At 38.6% G+C, this 22,213-nt stretch overlaps 1 protein-coding gene and 1 long non-coding RNA gene across 4 annotated transcripts in view; one reads left to right on the top strand and one right to left on the bottom strand.

The window, feature by feature from the left end:
• Positions 1-245: 245 nt before the first annotated feature.
• The window catches only part of CPPED1 (calcineurin like phosphoesterase domain containing 1), a 55,715-nt gene continuing 33,747 nt past the window's right edge, over positions 246-22,213 (bottom strand). For all 3 annotated transcript variants that reach the window (XM_071444201.1, XM_071444202.1, XM_071444200.1), the window contains exons 3-4: positions 14,693-15,115; positions 246-1,526 (exon numbers count right to left, since the gene is read on the bottom strand). In XM_071444201.1, the coding sequence (XP_071300302.1) occupies positions 1,294-1,526; positions 14,693-15,115 (656 nt within the window). In that variant the 3' untranslated portion in view covers positions 246-1,293. The remainder of the gene's footprint in view (positions 1,527-14,692; positions 15,116-22,213) is intronic.
• LOC139598182 (uncharacterized) lies at positions 7,723-14,694 on the top strand. Its single transcript, XR_011681818.1, has 3 exons — positions 7,723-9,594; positions 11,659-11,826; positions 13,931-14,694. It is a non-coding gene; the product is annotated as an uncharacterized lncRNA (long non-coding RNA).

Consider the following 22,213-nt stretch of genomic DNA (forward strand, 5'->3'; position numbering starts at 1 on the left):
TGTAATTAAACTGACTCTTCAGCAGAGCATTTCCTACTTTCCACCGTGTTTAAATACCTGGAATACCCTCTAGGGAACACTGTTTTATGTGAGTACATACATAAAACAGGACAGAATGCATTAATGATGCTCACTGTGTTCCTCCCTCTTCAGGTGCCAAAGCTGCACCAGCTCCAGTTCCAGATAACCCATGGCATGGATTGTAATGTGTTCAATTAAATACTTAAAAACCCCAACAGCTATGATTTAATTACATGAAGAATTTATTTGCAACAAATTAGATACACTTGCTAAAAAAAGAGGTGGATTGCAGCATGTAAACTATTTTATAAATTTGTTTTTGAAGACTTATTGCAGTGAAGAAAACATACTTTTTAGGGTTTTCAATATTCTGTAGTATTCTGCATTGCCTTACAGTAAGGCACTCTACATTGCATTTGGAAATCAAAGTTCTCTGTTTGTCTAGGAATCAACAAAGTGACTTCTGATTACAGTATTCTGTACAGAATATTCTCCCCATACAATTATTCCAACTTCCATAGCTAGAGCCAGGATATATGCTAATTGAATGGCAGTGAAATTTCAAAATGGAAGTAGTTGTTTCACCCTTAGTTTCTGTCAGTGTCATTTATATCAGCCTCATTTACAGACTTTTCATTCATTATATAAAACTATATAATGGAAACTATAAAACTATATAACATTATATAAAATTTTATAACAGATATAACAGAAACCCAAGCTGTGACTGCAAACCAGAATGTGTCTCCTATTGCTCCTGGCTCTGAAGAGCTAAGAAAATAAAGTGTGGGAAATGGGAGAAAATATGACACCAAGGTAACAGGATATGATCCAAAAGTTACTAAAGTTCAGCAGTATTCTGCTAATTTCACATTTTTTGAGATTTGTTTCTGTAAAATGTGCCCTATTCATATTGTCCAGAAGGTAACAGAAATTAGTAAATTTATTGGTTTTGAAATACCCTCTCAAGTTAAAGGGTTACAGACACCAGTTTCTCTGTAATAAGAAAGTATTACCTAGGAGCAAAGTGAAAATTCTCAGAACTGTACTTTTCAATCACACATTACCATATTAGCTCTGCTCTTCTCCCATATTCCTCATAGGTCTCATTTTCAAAAAGAAAAACATGTCAACAACTTCCTTGTTATTTAGGACGACAACAAACTGAGACTTGTTCTGGACACTGCAGTCAGAAATCTGGAGTTCTGCTTGGGGAAACTTTAGGAAACTGTTTACATTTATCTAACACAGAAAAATCTCTTTTGACACAGCCTACTTTTGCTTAGCAAGCATATCCAGCAGCTCCTTCTCTATGCCATGGCTGCCCAGGTCAGTTAAGCTGTAGTATCTGTGCACCACCTTCTCCTCTGTCACAACCACCACCCGAAGGCCGTGTGTGTCCTGTCCCAGCTGACATCCTATAGCTGATGACACCACCATTTCCAGGCCTTTGTAGGACCCTCCAGCATTCCTGTGGTAATGCCCAGAAAATACAGCTCTAATGCCTGGTAAAGAAAAAAAGAAAAAAAAAAAAACAGAGTTATATTTAGTTAGCACCTTACAGGTGCCAGATTTAGCTTCCTTCTTTAATGGCTCATTAAGCATATTAAAGTTAAAACGAAAACATTTACCCAAACTTGCATTTTAAACAAATAATTTGTAAATTATTCTAATAGTAATAAATAATCAAACTTTATTGTGCTCCACCAGCTGAGTTTAGGGTTACTGGACTCTGAGTTCTTCATGCTCACTGCAAGGTGTGTTTGCTTTCTCCCCACTCCCTTGCCTAGAAAGAAGGGACAGTCCAGAAGCAGCTGATTAAAATGAGATCCCTGCCTAGAGAATGATTGAAACACAGGCTGAAAGGTGAAGAGGGCAGAGCTGTATTTGTCAATTAGCATGAAGAAAATTTCCCAAGGAGAGCTTAAACCTCTACACCCAAGGCCAGTGACCTTAAGAAAACTGAAGGGGCAAGACAAACAAGAAACACACAGGAGAAGGTAACTTGTAGTCATTTCACAAGACATTCAGGATATCACAGATGGAACCAAAGCCAGGTACATCAAAGAAATCTAATAAAGCAGAAGTTTTAAGAAGAGAGGGAGAAAGAGGAGCAGCCAGGAAAGGAAAGGTTGACACCTGCAAGAGTCAGGCTTGGAATGACATGAATGAACATTTATCATGTATGGGGACAAACAAGGCAGGTGACTCTGATTCCCTCTCTATTTTTAATGACTTAAGGCTGTTCTGTTTCCCTTTTTTTTTTAACCCCCCAGATTACTTATATTTTGGACTTCATTGGAGTAAAACATATGGAGTTTTTACAGAAATTTTGAAACTATTTGAAATTAAATGAATTATGTCATTCTCACCTCCAAACCAGTAATTTCTAATTTTTGTTTCTGCTGTCTTGCAAACATAAACAAACAAATGGGTAGAAGCTGTACTTGTTTCTCTGAATGGCCTTTTTGATTGTCTTTACAAATCAGATTCATGCTACCAAATGGATTATCTTCCCCTCTCCATATCTGATAAATTTTAACAAAATACTTTTATTACTACAAAATGATGACGCCTTAAATGAATTAAAAAAAACAAACATCATCTTGTTGCTGAGTACTTCTCTTTCCTGTCAAAGTTTGCAAACCCCCTCACAAGAGTTGTGAATGCAGCTTCCTCCCTGGGAGAGAACGTTCTGCCCTGGACAAAGCTTTTCATTCACACCTTCCTTTGCCATTTAGCCTTTCCAAGCTGTGCCCATAGGCAGAGCTGAGCAGCACACTGAACAGCATTCAGAGTTTGGTAACAAAAAAATTCATCACTTTTCTTGCTAATTTAAGGTAGTGTATGTTTTATTTTGAATGGAAATGTGGAGTTAGGATAAATAGCTAATTTTACAAATGGGATTTGGGATTATGCTTTGGCATGCTTGGTCCTTAGACCCTTGGTCCAGACCCTTACAGGTTCCTGAAGCTGCATCTAATGCTACTTTATACTGTTGTGAAACAGAAAAATTACTGGATCAGATGACTAAAAATACTGGAAATTTTGTTGGCAGGCCAGAGAGGGGAATTTGTGAGACATTACAACCTTAAATGACATTTAAAAAATAAAAAGCTACCAACAACTGATTTTGCCTTCAGACAGCAGAAATCCTGGAAAATAGGCAATTTAAAGCCAGAGAGCTGTAATGAGGAACATGCTACAGCTTCACATGGAAATCCTTATTTCTCTAGCCAGAAAAAACCTTCCACATTTTCTCCTGCAGTAGATTTAGATCTCTTTCACAGAGATAAAGTGAAAAAGGAAGTAGGTGAACCCATCTTAAGACAGCTGGCTAACATCAATCCTTTGCTTTTGTAGGAGTGAGTGATCTGGAGACTGATATAAAATATATAAACTTGGCTCAAAGTATAGTTAAAAATTAAGCAGCTTGGAAAGCAAAATATAAATTATTCTGCTGTGTGTCTGGTAAGAGCTACATGGGCTTTCATATTTCAAACCCAAGCCCTTCTCAAACAGCAAATGAGTCAATGTGGAAAACAGAGAATGAAGCCACCTTGTCACTGAGCAATGGTAGCAGGGCATTGTCAGCTCCAGCCTGTCTGCTCCCCTGATTCAGTGTCCCAGGGCTGATTATCCTGCAGTGGAACCACTCTGGCTGCTGCATGGGGTGAGAAACTGCAGGGCAGCTCTGGGAGCTTGTGTGAGCCAGCTGCAGAAACCCAGCAAAGCTGGGGAAGTGTTTTTACATCTTGGGAGAAACCCAGTCAGAGTCCCTCAAAAGGCAGTGGTGGAATACAAAAGTCAGTGATGCTGCTACTGTAACAAGGTAACAAGGTCTCTTCAGTATTTCCCACTTTTTCTGTGGGTAAGCAGAACTACTTTAGTCTATGAAAAAAATTAAGAACAAGTAAGAATCATAAACCCATAGTGAGGTGCAAAGCCATGTGACACACTTTTAGTAACAGAAATAGGTACTTTGGAAGGGAATTAAGTTCTCTGTGTCCTTAAGTAGCATCTTCCCACCATCCAGAGAATTTGACATTTCAATTTAAAAGAGGAAAAGAAGCCAAAGCTTTGTGTCATCATTTGGTAAACCAGACCCTAAGTAGAAGGACAGAGGATACAAAAGTTATAAAGGAATTGTAGTTATGCTAAAGAAAAAAACGTTCCACTTGTCTCATAATTCAAGGAATGATTTTGAGAAACCCATCCTAGACAGAGACACACAGCAGTAAAAAATTAGCCCAGACTTCAGTTTTCAGATACCCTTTAGTGCTACTATTAACTCCTGTTAATGCTGGGTTCCAGGATGTTACACCTTGAACAAGGACACAAACAGGGCACTGCTGGGTACTGATGGAGGCTCACTATGGGGTTTTTCTGCAGGAGCACTTCCCTGTTCACCCAGCTGTGCTGTACCCACTCTGTGAGCAGGCACAAGCAGGAAAGCTGGACCAGTCACTGCAGTAACACCAAGATGACAAGCAGGCAATTTACTTTGCTCTTGCTTTGATCTTTAACATAAAACGAATCTTAGAGATGTTTGCACTCAGATTTAAGTTATTAATTTCAGATGTTTATCTGAAGTAATAATGGCAAGTTGCTAGCAACAGACACCCCCAGCCCTTCCCCCTCAACTCTGTGAAGAAAGAACCTGAAGAAAGAACCTCCTGGCAGACCTTGTTTTATAGCCCACTTTACCCCAGGTCAGTAAAATGCATCCAGCTATATACTGAAACATCCAGTCCCTTCCCACTACAACAGAAGAAAGGAAGGTGGAGCAGTGATTTTTTTGTGTTTTATCACTGGGTTCTTAAACAGCAGCTGGAAGAAGCATTGATATAAAAGCTGTATGAAATACTACAGAATTCCTGTGTAAATAAATGTCCAAAGAACAGCACCTTCACAAGCATTCATTATTTCATTTTTTATGAAATACACAGTTATTTGAATTTAAATGTGACTGGAGGTTTCACAGTATCCATTTACTAAAAAAAGCTGGATCCATTACTGCAAGACACTATTCATACCTAATGGATTATTCATTAAAGAAAAAATGGATTAAAATCAGAATAAAGTAAAAACTGTGCAGACAGTTACACTAAAAAAAAAGCAAAACAATCCACACATCCTGTATCTGTGATCATCCTCATCATCTGATGTCAGACTGCTTAACATGACACAGATTACAGAGTATCTGCTAAGGAAAAAAGGTCTGAACTGCCAAATCAATTTTTTGACCAGGACAAGACTGGAAGCCGGAGATACAGAACAGGCTCCACCCAGGGCTGGGTACCAGGTCCTGTTCTGTCTATGCTAAAACTTTACTTGAGTCAAGAAAACACCTAAACCCACTGAGCTTCATGCCTGCTACCAAACAGGACTTTTAAGAATCAGTCAAGATGTGAAAAAAGTCAATGTCTTTGTAAAAAAGGTTTAGATACAGGAATTGCTCCTGATTTTAGTAAACCAAAGCTGTTCTCCTGCCATCCAATTTACCATCACTTTCTGATCAAGCACAAAATTTCCTTTTTAGTTCTGATCTGAAAAAGCTAAATCTAAAAGACAAAAAGATTTTCCTTTTCCAAAGATCTGATGGTAACTATTTTTCCCTTCAGAATAATGCATCCCTACTAAAGAATGAAATACCTATTTTGGTACAAGTTCTTTGAGCCCAGAGCAACCTACTTAGCAAAAATTATTCATGATGTAACAACAAACCCAAACAAGGATTGTTAAAAGAGTCATGTGATAAGATGTAATACTTAAATATGTTGATAAGCCTTAGACTTTTCATCAGCTCAGCCATGAATAAAGCATATAAACACTTTGGTTTTATGCTAATTCACAGACTGCATTATGGCCCTTGGGGCTGTAAGGCAACACAGAGGTTGAGGCAAGGTAAGAGGGGAGTGCTGGGGAGGGCAATAACCAGCTCATGCAGTTTAGCATCCTGCCTTTGATGCTACCTGTTTCATAGGCAGAATCTTTACAGCACAACTCTATTTTAATGAAATTTCAAACTAAGTTCATATTTTAATTTGGATATCTTTTTCCAGGTCAAAACCACATTATGAACACTTGACTCATGGTTTCTACTGCAGACATTTTTCAAAAGGAAATTCAAAAGTGCCTCTGAAGACTTTGCTACCCTCTCTTTTGTTTTCTGTGTCTGCTTTCTAAAGCCAGCTCTCCAAATAAGTAGTAGAACTTCCCCAAGCTCTTGTTGATTTGCATCTTCCTCACTTTATCAGCTTTGGGAAGTTGGACAATTTTTACCAGCATTTCCCATCTTCACTTTTTCTGTTGGTTCTCTCTTGAGGCTCTGTGACCCACACCAGCACAATATATTAAAAGGATTACCCTCTCCTTTTCTTACAGAGAGGGTCTAACAGGTACTGTTCCACTGCCTAACAGGGAAAGGTGCCTGCACATCTCTCTGAGGTCTGCTCTGGATGCTGCACAGAAAAGGATCAGGAGGCTCCAAAGGATCCAAGCAGGCTCAGAAGCAGCTGCTTGTGTACAACTATCACCTCTTCACAGCCTGCAGCAGCTCTGATTTTACAGAGATTATTCTCTCTAACTGTGGCCATCTTACAGCACTTCTGAGCTCCCAAGCAACCTAAAGCAGAGGATTGCTCTGAAAGAAACCAAGTCCTAATTGAAATAGTCAGCACCTTTTTCAGCCCTGGAGGTACTAAGAAAATGAGAAGAAAACTTTAGTCATCCCAGTGTAGTTAGTACACTGTTGATTTTATTCCTGACAAGAACCAGGTGAGAAAATACTTCATTACACAAAAAGAAACTACAACTGAGTATTGTGCAGGAGGCAATTTGTCTGTTAGCAGGAGAAGCTGAGATTATTTTACAGAATTTTGAAAGTGCAGCATACTCCTTCTACAAATGATCATTTATCACTCAGAAAAACCCTTCTGTGGCACCAGGGAAAAGGGTCAGCATCATTTTGATGCAATTGCACTGTAAGAGAACAAAGGCATTTAGCTGTGTCTCATGGACAACTCCCCTGAGTGATAACATCCCTGCTGGAGCTCATTGTGCAGCTGCAGTCCTGTAATTCCCAGACTCCCAAGTTCCCTTAACTTGGGACTCTACTGCTGTCTTCTGTAGCTTAGAAAAATGTAAGGATATGGAAGACTGGGCATGTTTTCAACTCCATCTGGGCAGGAAGAAAGGGGACTCTGGCCTTTCTTTCTGTGTGGCCCAACAAACAGCCATAACTTTTCAGTGTTTTGACCAGCCTTTCTATTTCAGGAATAGCTAAATCATGTTAGTGTCTCATTTTAAACAAGAAATGCCAGCCAAATCACCTCTTTGCTTTATTAAACAAACCAGGTGTGTTCTGTAACCATGCAGCAGTAAGAGTTTGTGAAACAGGTAACACCTCTTAACTTTGTGAAAAATTTACTGTTTTCTAGTTTAATTCAAGAAATACAGGCTGAGCCCCAGTCTCCAGGGAAACTGAGTTGCAGTGACACTGGATGGAAAACAATGCACCCAGGTTTTCCTTGAAAACCCCAAAGAAACATGTACCTGGGAAACAGTTTTTCTCACATAATCAGGTAATATTGAGTTGGAATTCAGTCTTGAGCTAGTTTAAATTCCAGGGGTGTCTGACTCCAGTTTTTGTAATTACACTCACTTCTATGGCTTGATTCCAAAACCCCCAAATTCAGAAGAAGCTGTTTTCCAACTCTAGTTCCAAATGTACAAACCCCATTTTTGAGGCAGGTTTGCTGTGTCCAAAATGTGACTGACCTCACCTCAGCTGGAAATCAAACTGCTCAACCCAGCACTATGGACAGAGTAAAAATACAGGAAAAAAATTACCAACATAAAAATAAACCAAAGAAAAGCAAGCAGATTTTCCAAATTAGGAGGAGAATGCCTGGAATAATCAGCATAGGCAATCAGTAGCATGCTTTATTTAGACTGAGCCTTCAATTAAATAAATGCTTTTCTCAGCAAAAGCAAATGAGACTGTAAAAGAAGGAGAAGGCAAAATTAGTGCAATATGAATGACATAATAAATATGTAATGGGTACAGTACAGACTTTGCCTCTCTTTCCATGCTCTCTGTAGAGAATTTGGGGAAAAAAGGTAGTTCTGACTGAACTACAAAATTTATCACATGGTTCAGATTGTCACCTTTTAAGTGCTGATTAATGAACTATTTTTTACAGTAACTACAGACATGAATCAATGTTCACTGCATTTCATGTACTGGTTGATGGCTCTCCACCCAGACTGCAGGTGAAGTTCAAAGCAAACAAAAGGCAGCATTTCTTCAGAGAGCTGTGAAACATGAAATTCCCTCCTGCAGACCACTGTGAAAGCTGGAAGTTTTCACAAATCAACTGAACAAATCTAGAGAGGAATCACCAAATTGCATTATGTTGGTAACATTAATATGACACAGTAAGTCCTTGAAAGAAAAAATCTTGGAGGTGGGAAGAGGCCTGGAAAAAAAATACCATTATGCACTTTTCTATCCTGTGCCCTTCACAAGAGTTTGGGGAGTGGGAGCAGCAAGAGACTGGGCTATTGAGACCCTCATTCTGCTCCCATTACTCTGCTTTTCAGTTAGCTGTTCAAGTTTAATGATAAAATTAGATTTTAAACAGAGTTATGTCTATCCAAAAATCCATGGGTCACCACACAAATCTGTTTCTCAGTCAAGGACTGAAGAAAGAGAACAGACTAGAAAAAGCTGATCCTGGATACATTTGTCCCCAAAAGTGCAGGAGCTAGGGAGGAGCACCAGTAGAGCCAAAGCAGAAGCAAAAAGGTGGAGAGGCAGTTCTGTAAAGACATTAAATTGTATTGGAGGATCTGAATGCTATCAACACTCTTGTACCCTGTCATAGTTTACAAAGAGAGGAGAACCAAGTAAGTATCCAGGCACAGGGAGATGCTGCTCTGAGATGTGTGTACACCCCCACACAGGTTACAGTACACAGGTATTTTGTGAAAGGCAGTGTTTCTGGCAAATACAACCATTTAAGTCATATGGATAAATTGATCTGAACATTTTCCCTGGAGTTTCAGGCACAAACTGGCTTTTCTTCCTTCCTTTCACTTGCAGAGTACAGCTGCTGTCTGAAGTGCTGAACAATGTGGTTGGTTCAAGAGTGATACCTGTTCTCTCAACAATTTTGCACTCCAAAATGATGTTCTTTCAGCTTCCCTACAAGAGCCACATTAACCATAGGCATTTTTTGCTGCACCTTTTTTCTCCCCCGGGGCACGTGGTGTATCTCATCTTTTCAAGACTCCAGTGCTACACAAGGAATAATAATATTTAGAAGTCTTTGAAAACAAAATCTCTTCAGTGGAATAGAATTGATTTTATCTCATTGCAATTTCAGAGTGCTCCCTTTGCCTCATCTGCCAAGCAGGTGTTACAGCAGCAAAGAAAGATGTGAAAGCATCAGTCACAGCACTGTTAACTGCTCAGTGCTCAGGCAGCTCTCAGACTCTGTTATCAAAAAAAACCAACACCCCAATAATTTCCCAACAGAGCACCAGAAGAAGGAAACAGTCCCACTGGTAAGTATTGGGATCAACATCCTCTCTTTCATAAGCTCTTTGGTCAGCCCTCAGTAGCACACAGAATTATTTTGTGTAGCCCTTTTGAAGCTCCCTGTTGTCCCTCCTCAGAAGAGCTGTGTGAATAAAAAAGAACTGAGTAATTAGAATTTACATTACACAGCTCTATAAGCATTTCAATAGAAATATCCCATGCACTCTTGTTTGCAAACATTGTCCTGCAAATGTGCAGGAAACCTCTGCCTTAAATTTGCTTTGTACCCTAAAGGATCAGGAGTTTGGTGTGGCTGGTGGTCAGGTGGTCAGAGTAAGTAGGAGACCAAATATTATTTTGAAAAGTATATTTATGTTGAAAGCTTCTTTCTATAAGACAATGCTAAATGGAGCTATATAGAAAAGGATTTTGGTGTCACTTTTTTTTCCTATCTAATCAGAGGAGGAACAACAGGCACAGCCAGAGGGTGATTCCAGATCACCTAATTAGAGCACTGGTCTAAATAAGCCTTTAAAGGTCCTGTCTCTAGAAGGTCACTCTGTTCTTCAAGTTCATTTTTATGAATGCCTCTAGTGAATGCCTACTTTTTTCCCATCTGAAAGTGATGCTTTCTCACAGAGCTGACACAAACCCCAAACAGTCCTGGATTGCTGTGTGCTCTAAGGATCAAGAAGAAGCTTTTGTCCAATGGATAAAACTGATTTAAAATATTTTTCTGAGAACAAATATCACTTAATGTCCTTACACACTATATGTATTTTGTACTTGCTGCTGAACTTCTGAAAAAACAATTTAAAAAAATCTATGTTTGTGTATGTCCATGCAAGATTTACATTGCCATACCTGGGAAACTGTTCTTACCTAGAATATATCAAATGTGGTCACTCTACCTGGGCCATAAGTGCATAATTGCAATCTTGAAAGAGGTTGATCTAAATCACTGAAGTTAAGAGTATTTAAATTATCTTAAATACTGACACATAAGCAATGAGATTACTCACTCAATGTATGGGCTTTGCCAAAATCGAGGTCTCAATGGCAGGAAGATGAAAATATTACTCCCCTGTCAACTCTGATTACACAACAAAGAAAATAATGAAACATAGCATATGTTGTCTGGTAAATTTTAGAAACAACAGCTTTCAACACTCCATGCTTTAATTCTGTGCTCAAATATATCTCAGCTGTGGATGTTCTGAGAGCTTCTTCTTCTTTTAACACTGCTCTCCTGTCACAACATTTCTAAGAGGAGAATGAAGCTATATCACACACTTTTAATGAGTAAAGGTGTTAGAAGTTACAGCACCTCCAGTCACAAATATAATGAAAAAATATACCATTTAATGAAGTTAGGTTGTTATTTTTGCCCCTATGTGCACATTAAATACTTTTAACCACATCTGAAAAATTGCTTTGAAGACACTTGGACAAATTTAAAACTTTTTAATTAAAAAAAGCTGAAGACTGTAGGGAATTTCCTTCTGTATATTTCTATCTCTGGTCTAGTTATTTTCTTTAAGATGCATCTCAGCTACATAGACCACATATTCTTAATCTAACTCTGAAAGAAGATCTCTTTTCAACCTTGTTGGTGAAAAACCATCTATTAATTTAGGTTTTATTCAACAGAGCTGTTAAACACGTTTAGACATTTCCTTAACTGCTTTAGTTGATTTGTGCCATTAAGAAACATTTATTGCTATATTGTATTACCTAATATAAGTAATGCTCAGGGTGTCAGTGATGGTTCTAAGGATAAAAAGTCTTTAAAAGACTGTATATAGCTCACCAAAAATATACATACTTTTCAGGTCATAGAAAAAATATTTAATGTCCTAAGAAAATTTTACTGGAATGAGGTATGTAAGAAAAAGTAGGTCTTCTATTACATAAACTGCCTGATTTGAAAACGTAATTTGCTGCTTATGTTTATCAAAGACACATGACTTGCAGACCAGATTTTTTGGCTAGACCATTACTACTTCTTTATTTTCCCTACAAAGCTATGAGGAAACCTATTTATATCAGCACTGTAAAATCCTTAAAAGCTGAATATGCATTTCTTGCAGCAGAGCCGAGTGACTCCAGCAGATGTCACAGATGAGAACGTCAGGTCAGCTCTTTCACAGCTCTTGCACACGGGATTTTTCTGTACTTAATGTCTGCATGTGGAAGAGACAGAGCTTTGACAACTTTGGCTTAACTTGCAGGAGTTATTCCAATACACCTTCAGAAAGGTATCTCTGCTTAAATCCTAAACTCTGCTCTCAACTGAGTTGGTTTTCACTGTGACCAAAATCACATTTTCAAGGACAACAGTTCTTATGATGCATTTAAAAAAACCATGGTCTAGCAGGACTTCTTACACATGCAGCTTGCAAGTATGGTTTAACTTTGCACAGTAGTAATACATATTTACAAGTGCCAGATTTTCAATTATAAATATTTATCATAAGGACATGATTTTATCTTTAATTAGCCCAACTGTTAAGGACACTTCTAATGTGAGAAATGCAATTCAGTATTTCATACCAGATGTAGCCTCTACAGTTAGTCTTTTATCTCTGCTTGTAATAAGCAGATACTTACAACAAAACCATTCTGTAACATGGGAGTGATTAGAAGATAATAACTACAGAAGATCTGGGCTTTGGAATTAAAATAAAAATTTTCTGAAGTTGCATACCTCAGTTTAAAGCACCTGCGACCATATGATCAATATGACCATACTTTAAGAATCTATTTCCTACACAATCCATATGAATTTCTTTGTTCTCATGAAGACTTCAATGACTAGATTATCTTTCCTTTCCTGTACCTCTCTAACCTTGTTTGACACTTCTAGAAAAAGTATAAACATGAGAGAACTGGGGTAATTCCAGGTTTGATCCTGGGTTATAAACAACTGAAATATGATGCCCATCTTACGATGCCAAACACCCTAAACCATGCATGTTACTGACATAATGACACAACAAACATGGTTATAAGCACTGAAACAGCACGAGGCAGAAGGAAGGGAGGAAGGAAAACTGGTGACAGGTTGGGGGAGAAGAATAGTGATAGCCTGGTGGTCTCCTAAAAAGGCACACTAACTTTTTTTTCCAGAATAAATTGTTACACCAAATTTCTAAATTTAAAAAAGGAAAGTATGGGATTTCATTGGCAATATCCTGTGTTTTAATCCTCCAAGAATGTATGAAATGAACTGGGGGAAAACCAGTTTCATGTCTAATGATGTGCTAAACTTGATTGTTCTTTAGCAAAGCAGAGGTTCAGAAAGCAAGTGGGGTCCTTGCATCTCTGTGCCTCTATGCCACCATGCCAACAGCCTCTCTGCAACCCACTGAGACCTCAGTGGTCTCACAAAAGCTGCTCTTAAACAGAATAATAAAATGGAAACGGAATGCACCTGTTACTAAGGTAACTCTGAGCCAACTTTTGATTCTGCTCATTTTTCTCAGCAGTCTGAGTTACTGAGCTGCTTGTTCTCTGTATTCATTTCATTAGCAAAATGTTTGATTATTGGCTTGCAAATGTTACCTATTGAGTCAGTGTATAGTAAGGAGCATGCCAAAGATCAGTGTTTAAACACACCCATTAAGAAACCAAACAACTTATTAGAGATGGGAATGAGGGACACAAGGAGAAATGATGATGGAGGGAACAGAAAGGTGGCGCAGAAAGGAGTTTGGGAATTTCTTCCCTAGAGTTGGATTGCTCATTCCCATTCCATACCTTTCCCCCATCATTTGAAGCCTTCCCAACTTCTGGTTAAGCCTCTGGACACCCTTCTAAGAAACACCACAATGTAACAACAATGTTACAGTGATAATGTTTCTTTCACCTCTGGATGAATTATGTTCCCAGTACTGAGTGTTGTCAAATGTTAGTAAACCAGCTGGATGACAGAAAATCCTAGCAAAGAACTGTTTTGGTTCCCACATTAATGCCAGTTTCCTGGGATACACCCATAACTAGGATGTGCTGCAGTCCATGGTACACAGGCAGTCACAGCTGCCCAGCTCTCCAAGAGCAACACTCCCCACCATATTAACACTAACACAAAAATGAAAAGATAGGAGGTGTTCTCAGCGTGTCTCCTTATGGGGAAAAAAAATCCCACTTGTAAATCTTGAATCTGCAAATATATCAGTGCCCTGGAGAGCCCTCAGATAGCTGTGAATTTTGGCCCCACTGATTGGAAACAGTAGGAGACTGAGAGCTTGGAAATTAGGCTGAGTTGGATGAGGCCAGGCTTAACAATTAGATGGTAAATTGGGAACAAGATCATAAAAAATTTGCATTGTTCAGCAATCCAAATAATGTGCTCTCTTACAGATACAGAGAAAATGACATTCTGATGCAGTGATGGCAGGATGGCAGGAAATTCTGAGGGACTGGCACACTCCAGGAACATGAAGGCAATTACCAGGAAACAATGGGAACAGCATGGAGGAGTAGCTGTGTACTGTGTCTGTCTCCATGGCGCTCAAGTGGCATCACACAAAGCTGAGGGATTTGGTACAATTACTCATTTAGCACATGCTCCACCTGCCCTTCATCCCAGACATGGCCCCTATTAGAAATGGATCTTCAAAGGACTGATTTTAGCAGAGCAAGACTTGTTTTAACACTGAATAAATCTGGGGTGCATTACACTCTTGGTTTAAAATTGGCTTAGTGTGGGAGAAAGCAACCTCCAAGGTAATTCTGAATTCTGTTTCCATGTTTTATGTAAAACATAAATTCTGTATTTTTCTCCTATGGCAATACCTGATTTTCCCCTCTGTAGGCAGGAAAAACTCGGGTTGCCTTGTATCTGTCAGTACTTGAAAAATGGAAACCTTGCTATTTGTGCTAAGGAACTTTTCATGTTTAGCTTTTTACTTCTCACTCAAAGTTTTAAACTTTGTCTGATACTTTTTACAGGTGAGTAGATTCAGTTGATAATTTTGATCTATGGGAAACAATGAGGCTTATAAACTGTATTCAAAAATTCCTTGAAAACAGTACCATTTAAGTTAAATGTATTTTGTCTGGCAGCAGAGCCATTAACAATTTGAAACAAAAATTCAAGAGTAGGAAAGTTTGAGAAAATACCTGCTTTATGAAACTTTTCCATTATCTCCTGACGAACTGATTTCTCCAAGTTGAAGTAATCATCATCTTCATCAGGTTGGCTCAGAAACAGAGGGATGTGCTGAAATACAATTATGTGCTTGCATTTCTGCTTTGCAGCAACAGCCAGCTGCTCATCGAGCCAGGCATCCTGGGCTTGCCTTAACTCAGGGCACTTGGAAGAATCAAAGTACAGCTGAGAATTCAACACAAGAAAGAAAACACCTCCAACCCAGAAGCTGAAGTAGTCATCTCCCCAGTTCTGGCAATAATCATCTATGGTTTCTCTGGATGGAGTATTGCCAATATCATGATTCCCACTGACAAATACCAGTGGTATGTCCTGGTCAGTGTTTTTCAGAACATTCTTTAAATCTTGCTCTTGGTTTTTTTTCCATCGGGTTCCTAAAGAAAAAAAATACAAAATATTTGAGTGTTAATGGTTTTTTTCTCACCTTCATTGTTCAGTTTGTTTATGAAACTGCGCATAGGAAGAAAATATTGTGTATTAGACGTGATGATGAAAACATCTCCACTTTATCCCTGTGCATCCACCCAGGCCAGTCCCTCCCCTCCCAAGGCTGCAGCCATTCCCAGGAGCTGCCCTGATGCAGGCTCTGGACAGCACCCAGCAGAGAGCACAGCAGGAGGTGCTGCCATGGCCACTGCTCTGCACCAGGAGCTGCAGCTGATTCTTGTCATCTACACACCCATGATGTGGTGAAAAAATGCAGCAGCCTTGGATGGTGCAACAGCACAAGGGTAAAAACCAGGCCAACTTCTGGCTTATATTTTATGGCTGTGCAACAAAATTAAGGGTTGTTTTTTTTTTTTTTTGTTACAGGAACTATTTTAACAGCAAAAATTTAATCAGTGTCTTGTGATGACTTATTTATATGATGAGTCTCTTTTAATAATAAGAATGCCATTAAATTAAAAAAAATAATTGTGTACATTGCCAGTTTTCCCTGCAATTTATTTATATTAATATGCATATTCATACGGGTATTCTTCTGGATGTCAGGAATTTGTCCCAGCCTATGAAGATTTATTGTATTGACAGATTGATTTACAATCACTGAAAAAAATTAGAAAGGAAGTTTTAAAAGGGTATTTTCCTCTAATGATTACAGAGGTTTTCCTATGTTTTCTAAAGAATAATGTTTATTATTCTTTATATTTTCTATTCTTTATTATTTTTAATATTTTCTATTATTCTTTATAGAGGCCATTGATATGACTATTATTAATTAATTAAATGAACATGTATAAATTGGTTTTGTCCTGCAATACATAACACACATCTAGCATGGGCCCATTTCACAAATAATAACTCAATTTTTTAATCAAAAGCTGCAACAGGATTTTCACAAGAACTCTGAATTCAGGTTTCTACCATACACTTGCACACAGGTCTGTGACAATCAATCATCATGTACTTTTAATTGTGTTTTTTACACATACCTTATGCAGAGAAATGCATAAATAGGTTCCAGTATTGCAATTCCTGTATTTTATGAGATAAAAGGGGTTTTTACAATTTCTTCAAAATATTCACGATGAATATGTTGACAAACACTGACCATTATTAACAATTTTTTTTGTTTTACATACCCTACAGTTATAGGCTTTAGTACCACCTTATTGCTGTTACCAGCATTCTACAGCTTTATAAAAATACTGAGAAAAAAAACCACATTAGGTCTAAATTGTGGCTAAATGTTAGGACATTGATATGAGGTGCATTAAGTCATCTCTTGGGTTTAACTGCTGCAGAGGGTAGACAGTTATTGTAGGAAAATCTTTGAGAAACTTGACAAGTACTGGGCATATGATACCCAAGGGAATCTAGAAAGTAGTGGAGAGCAGATCACTTTTTGGGGTGTATTAATGGTCAGTTTAGGTTGTTCTTGTTAATTCCAGAAAAAACCAGGGCAAATAACATCTATATTACTTGGAGATGCTGAATTTTTAAAAATAAAACCAAAAATTCAAATAAACGTGGCATGCTGCTGTCCACAGGATAAGGAACCTGGCTGAGAGTGATGCTTTTACTGCCACTTCCCATTTTCCTATGGAAAGAGTTGGAAATTTCAAGCTCTAAATATGAAAATATATGGAGGAGGAGGGCGGGGAAATGCAAGGGGGGAAGGCTCTGTTCAGATCCATGTAAACACATTACACCATGTTAAACTCCATGCTATCACTTTGGGAAATTTAGCTAACAGTTGCAGAGTATAAAGACATTTATGCAAAAGTTACAGAAATAATTTGCAGAATTATGTATACCTCTTCCCAGTGGTGAAATTCAAGCTCTAGAGACTAACACTTAGATTAGATTTGCCAACAGCAGGGCACTGATTCCCTCATTTAATGAAATATTATTTCTATAGCAACAGAAAAACATATTCAGTGTTTATTGCAGAAAACAGATTGCTCAAAATGGAAAACAAGGTCTCTGCCCAAGAGCCTAGGAAATCCTACTAAGGAGAGATTGGTTTAGAACAACTGCATCTTGGCTTGACCTTCTTGGCAGAAGGTCAAAACAACTTCAAAAGAAGAGAATCCCACAGAGATAAAAGTGGGATAAAGTGCAGGAATGTCTCAGGACCCCTTGGTGCAGTGCTGGAGAGGAAAGGCTCAGCTGTCCCAGTGGCCCTGAGCTGCACCACCACAACACACAACACACAATGGGTGCCACTGGAGCCCTCCTGAGGCACATCCCCAATTTACATCCGAGGTGAGGAACAGGTAAAGAAGACAAAGACAGTGGTAAAGAAGGAAGCCACTGGAAAATTAAAGTGGTCCCTGCCACAGCATAAAAAAATATCCTTTTAATCTCTCTCAGGCACAGAGCTATAATATCTAATTATTCCAATTTTTATGAAGAACATTTCTGTTTGATGGACGTGTATTTCTTTGGCTTAGAGGGAGCTTTGTTGTAGGTGAATAGGAAAATAATATAGTGCCAAAAGGCAATACGAAAAAAATTATTTGTGAAGTGCCAGGGCAGATGCAACTGAAATAAATTTCTGTGATGTTTATCCTGGCATCATCTGCAGTGACATTTTTAAATTCTGGGCCACAATTTTCTGTCTTTGTGCTAGGTTGTATAAATTAAGTTTTATCCTGAGATAAATTATTTCACAAATTAATAACCCATAAAGGGCAGCTTGGCTTTTATGAAAAACATGAAAGTGAGAACGGTTGCTGGTGCAGTTGTGTGCAATTTTCCACAGCTTCCCAGCCTACCATTTTTGAAAGCTGAGTGATGTGAACAGGAGCATGAAGGTGCAATGTCACCATGCCTGCTGTTTTCTGCTGTGCATCCCTGTTTGCCTCAGCAGCTCCAGTGTTCTGTCCTGCACTGCTTAAAGGAACCAGGACAAGCAGCCTTCTTCACACACTGAAAGAGCAGATTTCAAGACAGTACTTCTACAGCACTTTTGCTAGAGCTGTCTTCAGTCAGCAGAATTACAGATTATTCTGCCAAAGAAATAATCCTTTAGGTACTAATCCTTAGTTACAATTTCCTTTGGTACTCCACAGAAGAGTGCACCACTGTAAGATTGGGTTGGGTTTAGTTTTTGTAAGGCACCAGCTTTTAAAAACAACTTAGAGCATTGTTTCCCCCCAAGCTGTATCTGCAATGCTGATGGCAATTTTTGTATAACACAATCCTTCCTCTACAGTAACCCCCAACAACACTGTAACTTTTCCTCCAGAAGTATTCCAAATGAAAAATTATCAATTAATTAACAACAGCAGCAGTTTTTCTACTGATATTAATCAGGAGGGAGAAGGGGTGTGGGGAGGATTATGATGCCATTATGAGGTGGTACCCCCAGGCCTTCCTGGCTTGGTGTTAGGTGAAGTCTTAGTACTCCCCCCAAGGCAAGAGAACCCTTTAGCTCAGACATCTGCAAATAATTTCACAATATGCAAAAATGTGGCACAATCATTTCCTGGATTTCTCATTACTCAGTCTCAGTATTTTAATGTATCTTAAGTGTCCCAAACTTAGAAGAGCAGCAATCACATTGTTTTTTAATGGAAAGCACAGATTTTCAGTTTGAAGAAGATAAAAAAGAAAAAAACCAAGTTTTATGCCAGCAACACTCTTGAAAGGCCCTGATGTGACAACTGCAATCTGTTTAACATTTAACCCAAGAGACTGCATACATTGCAGACAAAAATACTATAGGAAACATCAAATAGAAATAGTACCTACATTTGATAAAAGCAAAATAGAAAATGTCAAAACACCAGCTATGAAAACAAGATTTAGAAAAGCACTGGGCCCATTCCTTCTGTAATTTATGACAATACCAGAATACTCTGACATCAAAAGACAACTAATTATTGATGAAAGCAATTACATGATTGTTAAAAAACAACAACAGATAGATTTGTATTTTCCTGGGCCTTACAGTGCATCAAAATTGCTTCAATCAAAGAGTCTAACTATTTTGAGTCTTGAGACATTTGTCCTGTTTTGTGTGTTATCATAACTGCCTACAGTTGCCCTACTCCTCCATGTAAAGGACCTCCCCTAGCACTATTCCCTAAATTTCTAGGGAGGAAGGGCTCCAAGGCTATACTCAAACACTCTCTGGAGGAAATGTAACTGTTACCTCCATCTCTGTGGGAAAGAGCCTCCTCCTGTCAGACTAGGACTGCCTTTCATCTCTGCCCTTGCCTTGGATACCTGGCTGTTGGCTCCAGACTAAGAGGGCTACAAGGGAGATCCTACACTGTCCCTGTCTGCTGACCCCTCCCCAGGGACAGCCCCACTGGTGCCACTGTCACTTGGAAGACATCACAGGTCCAAACCCAATGCTATCATCAACACCACACTGTACCTGCCAGGCTCCTTCTGCAGCTACATCTGATTGCTTTGCATTAACATAGAAATCTGAGCTCCAGTCTTGCCATTTTTCAAAGCACCAACCCACAGCATCTCTTCAGAGCACTGATGCAAATGGAGCTTCCCCACCCCAGAGCTCTGACACCGTTCCCCACTGTGCTGCCTCCTTTCCTGCCCTTCCCCATCCCATCCATAGGGGCGACTCCTCCTGACTGCCAGGGCCAGGCTCCTCCCTCTGCTCATCTCTTTACAATTGCTCATCCCATGAAAGTGATTCTCTCGTGGGCCCTGAGTGGAATGAAACACTTTGGTCTCCACGTTCTCTTTTGTCCTGGAAGGCTACAAAAATGTGATAATGGACAGGGCACAGCATAGAAAGGAAACCTCCCTGGCACCCAGATCAGTCTTACCAGTGCTCTTCATTGTTTCTTGCTTTAAAATTAAAAACTTCCCCTCTGGTGTCTGCTGTAATGAACTAATGCAACACACCGTGTCATTCCAAATTACTACGTGCAGGAATAAGCTGATCCATTTTAATAAACCCATTATGGTCATGTTCTGAAATAGGTTTTTTTGCTTTAGTCTGTGCTGTAATAGCTAAAATGTCTCCTCTTTCTTCTTTAGACATATATATTTCTAATCTTCAAATAGCCTGAAGACAATTTTATGATGAACAAAAAATTATACAGTTAAAAATAATGTAAATATTACTATATTCACTCCTGAACAAACTGATTGACTACTCAGTCTAACTTACAAAGAACCTCATTTCATTAGTTCCAGTGAAAAGCAGAATCTGGAATACTCATTTGTCTACAGCTGTGGCTTTTTCAGTACATTCGAAACAAGTAATAATCTGTTCTGAGGTTCAAAAAATGATCACACAAAAATTTTCCTACATGAAAATATAAATTAATTTTATTACATAACTTTCAGCATTAAAACAAAAAGAAATGTTAACTCTAGTTTAAGCTAATAATGAACAATTATTACATTAAAGCAATTACAAAATCCCCAACGGAACAAGGAAGCCTATTAGGGGATCAACTGCTCCTGGTTTCAGTGCATGACATTAAATATAATGACTGCAAATGCTGACATTTTTCTGAGTGCCAGGCACACAGGTGCCCACAGAACAACCTAATTCATGGCATTTACTGCTCCATGCTCTGCTGTGAAAATAAGTATTATCCTTCACTTAAGCTCAGCTCTGCTCTTATCCTTGCTCATCTCCCAGCAACACAGAGCTGTCACAGCAAGCACAGGCCACCACTGCCTTTGGGTCTGTGCTTCTGAAATCATCACAAACAGAAAAAAAAACCCTCTATGCTACACTACCAAAACCAAACTTAATTTAAAAAACTCCATAAAAAGATCCAGTAGTTGTACTAGATTTTTAGTACTGTCTCTAGTACTTGTATCATAAATGTAAGATCTGAGTAAACTGTGTAGCTAATTACATCTCCAAGATTTTAATATTTAGAGATATCGATCTGCTAATCAGATTTCTAAATTCAACTGTAGACTAGACTAGAGAACATGGTCTAAAATACAAATAAATGTATACCTGCTGAAGATTAAACATCTTCTGACAGCCCAGTGGTTTCTCTGCAATATGAGCCTGTTGGACTTGTGTGGAGATCTCTGATGCTTCCCTACTCTGGGGTGATTAGAGCAAATTTAATTTCACAGTAAGCTGTTTGAGGCTTTGAACGCTCCATTAGGTTTTACTAGAATCAGATAATTACTACAAAATGTTTATTTATGCAACCACAGTGGCATTTCTTTAAACCATTATTATTAGATATTTAACAACTAATGTGCTGCTTACCCAAATTCTTAGCCATTATTAATCAACATTGGTGTAAGAGTTTGGAGAAGAAAATAGCCAAGAATCATTTTGGTTTGGGTTCCATCCTACCAAGCATATCAGAGTTAGGTTACAACAGCAGAAGAAACAGATGCAGTGAGTTTAGTTAGATTATACCACCTTGTGGTCAGGAAACTAGGTCACACCTAAACACTGCCCTATTGATCAGGCAGTAACATATTAATAGAAATGTTACCTTGCACTCAAACAAATACAACCTTTACCTAGACCCTGACTCAGTATAAACTTTTGAAAGCCTCTGCTTCTGCCTTGCACCTAAAAAGTCATCTGTGCCTTTTCTACTTCATGCTCTATTACAATTCTCCACTGACAAAGATTCAGGAATTGGGATGTAGCTGACAATTCTGCTGAAACTGCAAGTGACACTGGAATACAGCTGCCTCCTCCCCAGCTGTGCCACGCTGCTGGGAGCTAAAAAAATACACAAACTTGCTTTTGTTAGTGAACCAAGCAGACAGTTCAAATAGCAAAAAAGGTAAATATAGTAAAGGTGAAATGCTTACAGCCATTTTTAAAGGTGGAGCCTATTTTAAGACACTATTTTTTGACCTGCTCATATGCCTTTTATATGGACAAATCAAACATCAGCATTCATGCTCTTGCCTTCTAGATGAGAAAGGGATTTTTTTGAGAATTACTCTATTTTTAGTTAAAATTAAAACTTGACAAAATATCTCCTTATATACATGCCTCACTTAAGGGCTAGCAGCGCAGCCTAATTTTATCTGGCCAAATTTTACAAATA

The sequence above is a fragment of the Agelaius tricolor genome, unplaced genomic scaffold (assembly GCF_023055355.1).
Source record: "Agelaius tricolor isolate 1412-34295 unplaced genomic scaffold, bAgeTri1.0.p SCAF_19, whole genome shotgun sequence".
NCBI classification, from domain to species: Eukaryota; Metazoa; Chordata; class Aves; order Passeriformes; family Icteridae; genus Agelaius; species Agelaius tricolor.